This window comes from Saimiri boliviensis, chromosome 9, assembly GCF_048565385.1.
Source record: "Saimiri boliviensis isolate mSaiBol1 chromosome 9, mSaiBol1.pri, whole genome shotgun sequence".
In the NCBI taxonomy this organism is placed as follows: domain Eukaryota; kingdom Metazoa; phylum Chordata; class Mammalia; order Primates; family Cebidae; genus Saimiri; species Saimiri boliviensis.
Window position 1 is genome coordinate 47,915,546 of NC_133457.1, and position 13,525 is coordinate 47,929,070.

Genomic DNA, 13,525 nt, shown 5'->3' on the forward strand with positions numbered 1-13,525 from the left:
GTAACTAAGTTCTTTGAATTACTGAAGTCTTCCTTGGAAATTATAAGTGTAAGTCACAGATCAGCTATGATTGACAAATACTAACAGCATGCATGGTTTATGGTAATTTCCAACACTAGCTATTTTTTTGCCTGCATTTTATTATTGATGCTTTTATTCCTAACAGGTTACTAAAAAAAGGGTTGCAAACAAAAAGAACTTTGAGAATAAGGAGGCCCAGTGTTCTCAAGCCACTCCTGTTCAGACTAGCCAGCCAGATTCTTCCAATACTGTCAAAGTAAGTCCACAGGAGAGCTCATCAGCTTCTTTAAAGTCCTCTCAGATTGCTCAACCTGCATCTTGTTTTCAAGTTGAAACTGCCTCTCAAGGCCGTAGTCTGTCTCACCATAAGCCAACACCAAGCTCTTCTTCAAGAAGAAAATCAAGAAAACTGGCTGTCAATTTTGGTGTTTCTAAACCTTCTGAATAAATTTGGCTTTTGGAATTAAGTTAATTTCTTCTCTTTCCATCTACCTTTTTAGAAATCCATATCTGTATCTTATAAAAATTAGAATGTACTATTTTAAAATAATATGTGTAAATTGAAATTTTTTCATTTTTAAGTTATTAGGCACTTTTCATGCTGTTTAAAAGACTGTATCAAATTGTGCACTTTAAGTATGTACAATTTGTTGTACGTCAATTATACCTCAATATATCTGTAAAAAAAAAAAAGACTAAATTAAACCTTGTATTAAAATAATAATATAGTATCAGTGGACTGAATATTAAAATGAACCACTCTAATCATTGGCCTCACCATTAAAGCATCCTGAACTATGAATTAGGCATCAGTTAGCAATAATAAGCATTTTTTACACTATCATTGAGGAATAATTACACGGAGCATGAAATTTGGGCCTCCAGTATAACTTACTGAATGTGGATTTTATTTCTCTTTTTAATGATGTAAGACAGTTGTCAGGAGAATGGCTCTTATTTATGTGTATTTTAACATACGCTTCGTTGTCTCTGATGGTCCTTTAGACCTGCTGTGAAAGGATCACATTCGTTGTGGTGCTGCCAGTATTGCTTTATTCTAAATTTTGTACCAAAGCAACTTTAGAATACTAATCAGAATATTTCATCTAACTGCTTAGAACTATAAATAGCATTCTGAATTTGAGTAAGTACAATTTTTTAGATTATTCAAGAACCAGCATTAGTAATTTCTAATACAATTGTTTCAAAATCTACAGGGTACAGTGATTACAAATTAATCTTCTAATAAAATATGAAATATTAGTCAAGTTAATTAAAATAAATTGTATTCTTTTGTATAGCTTTCTATTTGCTTACTTGACTTTTATGAGAGCTTCATAGTTGGTCAATATGTAGTGCTTCTTGGGGCCGAAGAAATTCTAATTGTTTTTTAAGTTCCAAGGTGTGCTACGACATAGGAGATACAGTCATCAGTTTGTGATATACATCATTTACTGCCTATTTCATTCTAATTCTGTATTTTCAGCTTTATGCTAAACTGTTCAATGATGCTAGGATTCTCTCTTTGCATGTCATATGTGAATGTGTGGTTCAAGCTGTAACCGTTGAAATTATTTTAGCATTTATGAAGATTTCTCAGCAGGGCCTATGTTTTGATATATATATATTATATATTTATTCTTTAGTTTTTGTGATATGCCTATATTTTTAAGGAAGTAAGTTATAGCATACTTTTTTAAAAGTAGGAACCACAGTCTTTATATGGAGCAGCTTGTTATTCTGTCTGATTTTCATTCAGCTCATTGAAAACTCTGCCATGACTCAAAGTAGTCTTATTTGTTTTTTAAAATGCTGGTATTAAACTAAATGGACTCCTTTCACTAACTGCTGATTTCAGAGTTTAAATGTTAGTAGGTTATTTGTGTATTAGCAGTGCCTTCAGTATAAGAGAGAAATATTCATTATCTGTCATTTATCAGTTATATGAGTTTCCATGATTTTATTTTCTGTTATTTACATAAAATTCAGACGTTCAGGTAAAATTAGTTCCCAACATTTTCTTGTTTATCTGTAGTAGGATCTTGTGTAATGAGGCTCAAGCAGTCCTCAGTGTTTATCATTATTGCCTCATTAACTCTCTGTTTTTAAAGGAAACACTTATTATGGTAATACAAAGAAAAGTTAAATTGTAATGTTATATTAACTTGTTCCTACTTTTAAAGTGTGTAATGTTTCACTTCAACTGTACAAACTCCATCAATGAGAAATTGATTCATTCATTATTCCTGTGTGACAGTTATATAAATAGCATGCAGCCCACATCTGTTTTACAACATAGAAGAAGCAGCACCTGCCATCTTCTGAAAACTCCAAAGGAAAATTTTAGTAAACATCGTGCCACTAAATCCATAAGGATACTTACCCCGTATTTGAGCACAGCAAGCTGACAATTCTATACAGGTAGGCAGTAAAAGAGTTTTATTTTCCGGCCAGGCACAGTGGCTCTTACCTGTAATCCCAGCACTTTGGGAGGTCAAGGCCGGCAGATCACTTGAGGTCAGGAGTTCCATCCCTACAACCCTGGCCAACATGGCAAAGGCCCATCTCTACTGAAAATACAAAGATTAGCCGGGTGTGGTAGCGGGCACCTGTAATCCCAGCTACTGGGGAGGCTGAGGCAGAAGAGTCACGTGAACCCAGGAGGCAGAGGTTGCGTTGAGCTGAGATTGCACCACTGTACTCAGAGCCTGGGCAGCAGAGTGAGACTCTGTCTTTAAAAAAATAAAATAAAAGTAGTTTTGTTTTTTACTTTTTTTTTTTTTTTAACATTATTATTCTAAAGATCAGAACTGAAAAGAGATTAAGATAAGAGAGAGCTCCATAGTGGCTGGATAGCGGTCAGGCATTTTCTGTTTTTTTTCCCCTTGTAGACCTATTCCAAATGTGGGCCTAAGGTCAATGGGAGATGTGCCCTCCATATGGAGGATGTAAGAGGCAGAGGCCATTTCTGCCCCATCATGATCTTGAGAAAGCTGGATCCGTTGATATGCCTGGACCCTAGAATATATCTGAAAAGCAGTTGGACTTCAAGAAACTTAAAGTTTTCTCCTTGAGATAGGGTGGACTAAGACCACTTCCAAAGTTTAAAAATATGCTCTTTCAGCTTAAATCTTCTGAGGACTTAGACTGTAGGGCACAGGACAAATTCCCCAAATTCCTTTGTTTCCACATAACTAGATTACTTAAATCTATTTAAGCCTTCCTCTCCTAACGGAAACATTATTTCTAAATATTTCTGATCAAGAAGTTTTTTCTTTTTTGAGCAACTTAAGTGAATTTTAAAGATTGCTCTTTCCAGTCCCGTTTCTTTTCACATTTTCCTACATTACCTAATAATTGCCTCAGTGTTAGAATTTGACTGAATGTATTAATTGATTTAAACATCATAGAGACTAAAGTCTTAAACATCTAAGACTCAGTTGCACAAAAAAATTAAAGTCACCTCGACTGAACCTTGTTTTCAATGTAAGATTCTTGCTTTTCAAAGGGGTAACTAATAAAGATTGAAGGGTTTTTTCCCCGATTGGTGGGAGGGATGAAGAACTGTTGATGCAAGTTTTCCACTGTTTCTTTTCTATGATCAGGTTTCTGCTTTCATTTGAGATTGGTACTTCCAAACTAACCTGGATTCTTGGTTTTAATGAGAGGAGGCAGAGAGAGGGAGGCAGATGGAAGAAGGAAAGCGGTTAAGTAAGACACACACAGTCGCTGCGTTTCTGGACCGTACTATATCTTTCTAGCTCAAGGATAATAGGTAAACTGTAGGGTCTTTTTTACTCACTTTTAATTTATTGGTTCTTTTTCTGTTAGTTGTAACTGTTCATAGTGGTTAATTTTTACCTTATATATGAGATAGAACTGTGCAGATCTCCACTGAAGTTAATTCTGTCACACTTCTTCCCATTATTTAGAACACTTTTTTTAAAGCAACTGTACAATTTCTCAGCTTTGTGGGCCTGCTTTCTGTTTCTTAGTACCATGTTGCTTCCAAATTGCGTTTTTACTGTAAAAGACAATTTATTGTAGAGAAGAGGCTGTGAAAGGCCTTCTCTATCTTTAGAAATCAATTACAGAAATTTACTTGTCACTTTTCTAGAGAAAAATCATAGGACTCAAACTGGTAGTGCTCATTATGTACATTTTGTAAGCTTTGCCAGTGAAACCATCGGTTTTGCAGGAGCTTCATTTTGTAGTCAAGATAAAGCTTAAAATTCCAGAAATTGATATCGTTTGGACTGACTTTTTTCATATTTCCATCAAGCTTCTCCATCACAGAAACAGTACCGAACCAGCATCAGGTCTCCAGAAATACGGCAGAGCAGACAGGCAGGCTGTTAAGTTTCACAAACATCATAGATCCTTTTCTTAGAGAAGAAAAACATGTATAAAATAGTTTTAATAGTCCAAAATGTCAACTGTCTGTAGCTGCTTTTGTGTGTGTGTCAGTGAAACAATAATAATGCCTTGCTCAATCAATGCATTCAGCCATCTCAAGTGCAATTTGTGAAGGAGACTATGGTTTCCAAAAGATACATTTTTTTTACAAAGTTAAACCTGTAAAAAGTTTGTTTTTGTTTTTTCTTCCAGCAGTACACCAATTGCCCTTGGTTATTTCAGTAGTTGGTATGCTGTTCAGTTATCCAGGCCAAGTAAGTTTTGTAGCTGTTTTAGTAATTTGAAGCCAAATTCTCATGCCATTTCTCATTAAATAATAAGAATGAGAATTTGGTCCACAGTTTGCTTAATGTTCTGTCATTCCTTTTCTTATAAGGGTTTGGTGGGGAATGGAGAGGTTGTTTTGTTTTTTGGATTTTTTTTTTTTAATTTCAGCCTCAAGTATCATATTTTCTTTTGCCTGTATCCAACTGGTTCTTTGAGTATTTTCATCTATTTTAATATGAGTAATAGATGGTGTGCTGTGTCATCAAAGTGTTCAACATTTTGTTCATTTAAACAAGTGTAATTCATACATATAGAGATGCATCTCTTAATTGATTTCTCACATAACTATTTTATAAGTAACTGGAATTTTTCATTAGATCTTATACAGAGAAGTATTTTATTAAAAATTCAAAAGGGAAGACTTTTATGTGCTTATTTTGTAATTTTTGTTTTTAAATATCTTTACATTGTCTGCCAATTAAAGTGTTGTAAACTTGCATTGGAATGGACTCCCAATGTATTTTTGTGGTGTTATTTAGTTATCTGTAGATTTCTAGCATGAAGTTAGCCTCACGATGCTGTGTGAAGGATTTTAAAATACGAGAGTCACTGAAAGAATTTAAACATCTGTTCATGTTAAATGCTCTATGGATTTTAATTAAAGACTTGAGAATGATTTTATAAGCTGTTCGTTCTTTTATTACTATGCTGATATCAAAAGTAGAAACATTAGTCTTTTTGCTTGTTTTTGAAATGGAGTCTTGCTCTGTTGCCCAAGCTAAAGATCTCGACTCCCTACAGACTCTGCCTCTCAGTTTCAAGCGATTCTCGTGCCTCAGCCTTCTGAGTATTTGGGACAACAGACACATGCCACCATGCCCAGCTAATGTTTTTCTATTCTTTTTTATTTCCATAGGTGATTGGGGAACAGGTGGTGTTTAATTACATGAGTAAGTCCTTTTGTGGTGATTTGTGATATTTTGGTTCACCCATCACCTTAGCAGTGTACACGACACACAATTTGTAGTCTCTTATCCCTTGCCCCCTTCCCACCCTTTCTCTTCAAGCCCCAAAGGCCACTGTGTCATTCTTATGCGTTTGCATCCTCATAGCTTAGCTCCCACTTATGAGAACATTCAATGTTTGGTTTTTGATTCCTGTATTATTTCACTTAGAATCATAGTCTCCATTCTCATCCAGGTTACTGCAAATGCCATTAATTCATTCCTTTTTATAGCTGAGTAGTATTCCACCATATATATGTATATATACACTCACACATACACCACAGTGTCTTTATTCACTTGATGATTGATGGGCATTTTAGTTCATTCCACATTTTTTTTTTTTTGAGATGGAGTTTTCACTCTTATCACCCAGGCTGGAGTGCAATGGCACAATCTCAGCTCACTGCAACCTCCACCTCCCAGGTTTAAGCAATTCTCCTGCCTCAGCCTCCTGAGTAGCTAGGGTTACAGGTACATGCCGCCATGCCCAGCCAATTTTTGTATTTTTAGTAGAGGTGGGGTTTCACCATGTTGGCCAGGCTGGTGTCGAACTCCTGACTTCAGGCGATCCACCCACCTTGGCCTCCCAAAGTGCTGGGATTACAGGCATGAACCACCATGCCCAGCCCAGTTCCATGTTTCTGCAGTTGTGAAATGTGCTGCTATAAACATGCATGTGCAAATATCTTTTTCATATAATGACTTCCTTTCTGCCAGGACCAGCTCGGCTGTGGAGACCCCAACCCAGGCAGCGCTGAAGGAATTAAGAAACAGACACAGAGACAGAGTGCAAAAGATGGGCTCAGGGGGCTCACAGCATTCCCAGCTGAGCGTCCAGAGCAGACTCTGACTCACGTATTTATTCTTTACATTCCAGTGATAAGTTTAACAAGCGGATGCTGGCCGGGCGCGGTGGCTCACGCCTGTAATCCCAGCACTTTGGGAGGCCGAGGCGGGTGGATCACGAGGTCAAGAGATCGAGACCATCCTGGTCAACATGGTGAAACCCTGTCTCTACTAAAAATACAAAACATTAGCTGGGTATGGTGGCGCATGCCTGTAATCCCAGCTACTCGGGAGGCTGAGGCAGGAGAATTGCCTGAACCCGGGAGATGGAGGTTGCGGTGAGCCGAGATCGCGCCATTGCACTCCAGCCTGTCTAACAAGCAAAACTCCGTCTCACCAAAAAAAAAAAAAAAAAAAAAAAAAACAAGCGGATGCTCTGGGTTCTTTCTTTCTTTTTTGAGACGGAGTTTTGCTCTTGTTACCCAGGCTGGAGTGCAATGGTGCAATCTCGGCTCACCACAACCTCTGCCTGCCGGGTTCAGGCAATTCTTCTGCCTCAGCCTTCTGAGTAGCTGGGATTACAGACACACGCCACCATGCCCAGCTAATGTTTTGTATTTTTAGTAGAGAACGGGGTTTCACCATGTTGACCAGGATGTTCTCGATCTCTTGACCTCGTGATCCACCCGCCTGAGGCTCCCAAAGTACTGGGATTACTGGCTTGAGCCACCGCGCACGGCCTCTGGATTCTTTCATTGATTAAAGGTAAACTAACCAGACAGCTAGTGTATGTTCACTGTAGGTTAAAGATAAGTGAGAAAGCATTCTTTATGAGGAAACAATTGAGGTAGAGTCACATATCCTGTGCTCAAATAACTAGTTTTTCTGGTGTGAGACATACTCATATTGTTCCCTGTTTTAGAATGCCCTAGGCAGTTTTCCACTTTGGAGGGCCAAGTAGGTGTTCCTTGCCACTGCTCTCAGTGAACAATATGATATATCACACACATCAGAATTTGCTTTCAGCATTTTCCCCTTTCTGCAAAGCTTAAGAAGCACGGCTTTATCTTGGTGAGCTATTTCTCAAAGGATTTGGGATCTGCACCTGCAGACTACACAAAGAGAAACATGACAAATTAATAACACAATTATAACAGCAACCGTAGATTCCTCCAAGTGTCTTTACCCAAATCACAGAGTTCAGGGCTGTTACTTCATCAGCACCTCCCTCAAATACTTCAGTTCCTGGAATTCAAGTCAAATGTGCTTGAGAGTCTTGAAAAACTTGTTCCTTTGTTTTGGTATATCAAGTGATAAATTTTCAGCATGCCCTTCCAAGTGACGCTTTATTTTTTCCCAGTCATGTTCAATTTCATTACAAGGATGAGGAGTGATACAATAATCAGAAGTATTCCAATCACACTGTAATTGAATTCTGTACTCTACCCTATCCCCTAACCAGAGAACAGCTTGTTTAAGATCATTAATCAGATTAGCCATATTTTGATCTATCTTTGTGGGAGAATTCCACAGCAAGGTAGAGTTTTTCTGCCAATTATTAACAAACTCAGCTGTTTGTACTGACAAGTGCAGAGCCATTCCTGCCACAGTGACTTTACCTGTGACAGCCATACCCGTAATGCTTAAAATTAAGCAATCATACCCATAATGCTTAAAATTAAGGTTACAAGGAATCTCCTGGTATGGTTTAGAACCTTTTGTAAAATTCCAGTGAGAATATGTACTGATGGGGATGCTTCCGAGAGATGAGATAGATTTACTGGTAGCCATATTTCCTCCTGGGCTTTCACCAGTAATATAGAGTTAAAAGAGTCAAACATAGAGGCATTAAAACAAGAAAACAATTTACCATTTTCACATGTTACAGTGGAGTTAAAATTGATCTGTGACCTTCCCACTACCAAAAGATAAGGAGGTTTAACATGCTCTGAATCCAAAGAGTTCTATTTTTTACTAATTCTAATGAATAATAATGATTGGAATGGGATCCTGTATAATTTCCTTCCCAGACCTTTATTGGTTTCAAGGCCATAAATAATTTCCAAAATTCTTTTTGTTCAGTTCCCAATTTCGGCCAAATCATTCTTGGTCATGGTCCTACCATGCCCCCATTTCTCCAAATAATAGGGACATTTGTTTCAGTGCATATTGACTCAAAACGGTTATATATATATATATATATATATACGCATATATATACACATATATATATATATACACATATATATTATTGTGTTTTAGGTTTTGGGGTACATGTGAAGAACATGCAGGATTGTTGCACAGGTACATACAAGGCAATGTGATTTGCTGCCTTCTTCCCCATCACCTATATCTGGCATTTCTCCCCATGTTATCCCTCCCCAACTCCCCACCCACTGCTGTCCCTCCCCTAGTTCCTCCCACAACAGACCTCAGTGTGTGATGCTCCCCTCCCTGTGTCCATATGTTCTCATTGTTCAACACCCACCTGTGAGTGAGAACATGCGGTGTTTGATTTTCTGTTCTTGTGTCAGTTTGCTGAGAATGATGGTTTCCAGGTTCATCCATGTCCCTACAAAGGACACGAACTCGTCTTTTTGATGGCTGCATAGTATTCCATGGTGTGTATGTGCCACATTTTCCCTTTCCAGTCTATCATTGATGGGCATTTGGGTTGGTTCCAAGTCTTTGCTATCGTAACCAGTGCTGTAATGAACATTCATGTGCATGTGTCCTTATAATAGAAAGATTTATAATCCTTTGGATATATACCCAGTAATGGGATTGCTGGGTCAAATTGAATTTCTATTTCTAGGTCCTTGAGGAATCACCACACTGTCTTCCACAGTGGTTGAACTAATTTACACTCCCACCAACAGTGTAAAAGTGTTCCTATTTCTCTATATCCTCTCCAGCATCTGCTGTCTCCAGATTTTTTAATGATCACCATTCTAACTGGCGTGAGATGGTATCTCAATGTAGTTTTGATTTGCATTTCTCTAATGACCAGTGATGATGAGCATTTTTTTCATATGTTTGTTGGCCTCATATATGTCTTCTTTTGAAACTTGTCTGTTCATATCCTTCACCCACTTTTGAATGGGTTTGTTTGTTTTTTTTCTTGTAAATCTGTTTTAGTTCTTTGTAGATTCTGGTTATAAGTCCTTTCTTTGTTAGATGGGTAGATTGCAAAAATTTTTTCCCATTCTGTTCGTTGCCGGTTTACTCTAATGACTGTTTCTTTTGCTGTGCAGAAGCTCTGGAGTTTAATTAGATCCCATTTGTCATTTTGGCTTTTGTTGCCAGTGCTTTTGGTGTTTTAGTCATGAAGTCCTTGTCTACACCTACGTCCTGAATGGTTGTGCCTAGGTTTTCTTCTAGGGCTTTTATGGTGTTAGGTCTTATGTTTAAGTCTTTAATCCATCTGGAGTTAATTTTAGTGTAAAGTGTCAGGAAGGGGTCCAGTTTCTGCTTTCTGCACATGGCTAGCCAGTTTTCCCAACACGATTTATTAAACAGGGAATCTCTTCCCCATTGCTTGTTTTTGTCAGGTTTGTCAAAGATCAGATGATTATAGATGTGTGGCATTGCCTCGAGGCCTCTGTTCTGTTCCATTGGTCTTAAGTAATTCCGTGTCACAATATGAGGGCTGACTGGTGCAATTAATGCTAAATATCCCCTCGGGAAGAATCAGTAGTTCCATGGGAATCATTGGATAGCACCTCAGCCTCTGCCAAAACACAATCTTCCCAAATTAATATTTTTGGGTTTTTTTTTTTTTTTTTTTTTTTTTTGAGACGGAGTTTCGCTCTTGTTACCCAGGCTGGAGTGCAATGGCATGATCTCGGCTCACCGCAACTTCTGCCTCCTGGATTCAAGCAATTCTCCTGCCTCAGCCTCCTGAGTAGCTGGGATTACAGGCACGCGCCACCATGCCCAGCTAATTTTTTGTATTTTTAGTAGCGACGGGGTTCCACCATGTTGACCAGGATGGTCTCGATCTCTCGACCTCGTGATCCACCCGCCTCGGCCTCCCAAAGTGCTGGGATTACAGGCTTGAGCCACCGCGCCCAGCCCCAAATTAATATTTTTAACTTTTTTTTTTTTTTGCGCCCAATGTGGGGCACGAACCCATGACCCTGAGAATATTTTTAACTTAACACTCTTTATTTTGTCTGCATTTAGGTTTTGGGGGCAAAATGTTTTATTTCCTGAATTATTATAAAAAATACTAAGGCCAGAAATCATATGTCAATAAAGGAGGGAAAGAAATATATGCCCAGTATGTGAAATTTCCTTTTACTTCTGCCCTAACTCCTGGAGTACTCACTGCCATGATAATAAGGCTTTAAATGTCTGGATGGTACCCACACCAGTTGCTGATTTGGACCTGGAGAAACACAAGCAAATCCTCTCCCCCATGTTGTTACATTGTCTTTTTCCCAACTTTTTGTTAATGGGTCTTGCTACCAGATTAATTGCCCTAAATTCTCTTCTTTGGATTGTTATGCAGGTGTTGTTCAGCCGCTGTTATTTGTTGTCCCTTTGGCAAGCTTAAAAAATTTAAAGTTAGTAATGCTAAGTTCCTTTTTGGGGTTCTATATTCAATGTCTCCCCCTTTGTTTTTTCTGCAATTGCTATTTAAGGGAAAGATTTACCCATTCCACAATAGCCTGTTCCTGAGAGTTATATGCAATGCCTGTAATATGAGTAATGTTTCATTGTTTTAAAAAATGCCATTAAAAAATGACTAACGTATTTGGGGGCATTATCAGTTTTTATGAAAGAGGGAATTCCCATAACAGCAAAACACTGTATTAGATATTGTTTGACATAGCTGATGATTCATCAGTTTGACAGGTTGCCCAAACAAAATGAGAAAAAGTATCTACACAAATGTGTATATATGCTAACTTTACAAACTATGAAACATGGGTAACATCCTTCTGCCACAAAGTGTTTGGTTCTAACCCCTGAGGGTTGACACTGGAGGGAAAATTGACTAACTGACAAGTTGAACAAGTTTGAATAATCCTTTTAGCTTCTTTCCAGATTAGATTACATCAGTGTCTCAGTCCTGAGGTGTTTAGATGAATCAATGTGTCAGAGCATTAGATAAGACTGCAGCCCCTAACCGATCTGCAGACTGATTGCCTGCTGTTAGAAGCCCTGGAAAAATAGTTTGAGCTCTAATGTGAATAATGTAAAAAGGATGCATTCTATTTCTTACTCCTGTTTGTAATTAAGTAAATAGTTTCATAAGTTGATCATTTGTATTAAAATACAGTTGAGCACAATCAGCCGAGTAGAGTGCACAGTGTGTGCAGAATCTGAAATTAGGTTTTTTGAAATTTGGTAATACTGGAATGACAACTACCAACTCTGCCTTTTGAGCTAATATATAAGTAGTTTGAATAACTTTGCTTTCAGATCCTGAATAAGAAGCTTTACCATTACTGGATCCATCTGTAAAAACAGTTTTTGCATTTTTAATGGAATTTGATTTAGTGATTTTGGGTAAAATTCAATTTGTCTATTTTAAAAATTAAAAATTTTGTTTTTTCAATAATGATTATCTAAAATGCCTACAAAATTTTCCAAATAGGTTTGCCACATTATGCTATTCATATAGACTTGCTAAATTTGAGTTTTTTTTAAAGTCACTATTACTCTTTTGGGATCAAATCCATGTAATTTTACAACTCAAAACCTCCCCATCCCAATCAAAAAAGTTGCAATTTGGTCCAAATATAGAGTAAGAGCATGAGTGTTATTACGAGGTAAAAACAGCCACTCCGCTAAGTCCTGATTTTGAATAATAACTTCTGCAGGAGAGTGTTGAGTAGGGAAAATTAACAATTCCAAAGGCTTTTCAGGATTAATTCTACTTACTTGAGCCTTATGAATTTTTTCTTCAATTACTTGCAATTCCATTTCAGTTTCCTTAGTTAACTCTCGAGGGCTATTTAGACTGGAATCTCCTCGAAGAATAGAAAACAAATTACTCATAGCATAAGTTGGAATGCTTAAAGTAGGTCGTATCCAATTGCTATCTTCAAGTAACTTTTGGAAATCACTTAGGGTTTTAAAATTATCCCTCCTAGCCAGGCGTGGTGGCTCACGCCTGTAATCCAAGCACTTTGGGGGCCAAGGCAGGTGGATCATCTGAGGTTGGGAGTTCAAGACCAGCCTGACCAACATGGTGAAACCCCGTCTTTTATTAAAAAATAATAAATAATAAATAATAAAATAATAAAATTATCCCTCTTGATGAACACCTTTTGATGTGTTATAGTAGTATCTTCTACCATTATGCCCAAATACAGATAAGGAGTTGTAGTTTGAATTTTATCTGGAGCTATTATTAACCCAGCACACTGAATGGATTCTTTTAAATGGTAGTAACATTTTATAAGTAGTTCTCTATTTAGTGCAGCACAAAGAATATCATCCATATAATGAATAATGTAACACTGAGGAAATTCTTTTCTAGTGGGCTCAATAGCTTGGCCCACATAAGTTTGACAAATTGTGGGACTCTTTAACATCCCTTGGGGAAGCACTTTCCAATGATATCTTTTGGCAGGTTTTTTATTATTTATGGAAGGAATAGTGAATGCAAATTGCTCACAGTCCACAGTCCTTTAAATCAGTAACAATTAGTGGTCAATTTTTGGAGTCATAGTGGGTGAAGGTAGTCCAGGTTGCAGAGCTTCCATGGGTCGTATAGTTGCATTAATCGCTCTAAGATCTAATATTCTCCATTTTCCAGATTTCTTTTTTATTACAAAAATGGGAGAGTTCCAAGGTGCAAATGTGAGAGCTGTATGTCCCTCTTCTAATTGCTCAGCAACTAAGTTTTCTGAAGTCTTCAATTTTTCCTTTGTAAGCTGCCATTGTTCTCTCCAAACTGGTTTATTATTTAAGCATTTTAAAGCTATCATTTCTGGAGGCTTAACAATGGCCACCATTAAAAATGATATCCTAAATCATGTCAAGAACTTTGTCCCTTCTAAGCATTCCTTTAA

General features: G+C 37.5%; 1 protein-coding gene across 10 annotated transcripts in view; it reads left to right on the plus strand.

Annotated features, from left to right (window-relative positions):
• The window catches only part of XRN1 (5'-3' exoribonuclease 1), a 146,889-nt gene that overhangs the window by 125,516 nt on the left and 7,848 nt on the right, over positions 1-13,525 (plus strand). For 9 of the 10 annotated variants that reach the window (XM_074405802.1, XM_010330404.2, XM_074405803.1 and 6 more), the window contains one exon: positions 167-5,388. In XM_074405802.1, coding sequence (XP_074261903.1) covers positions 167-469 — 303 coding nt within the window. In that variant the 3' untranslated portion in view covers positions 470-5,388. Of the gene's footprint in view, positions 1-166; positions 5,389-13,525 lie in introns of those variants that run through there. The other variant, XM_010330405.3, reaches the window with a different exon arrangement.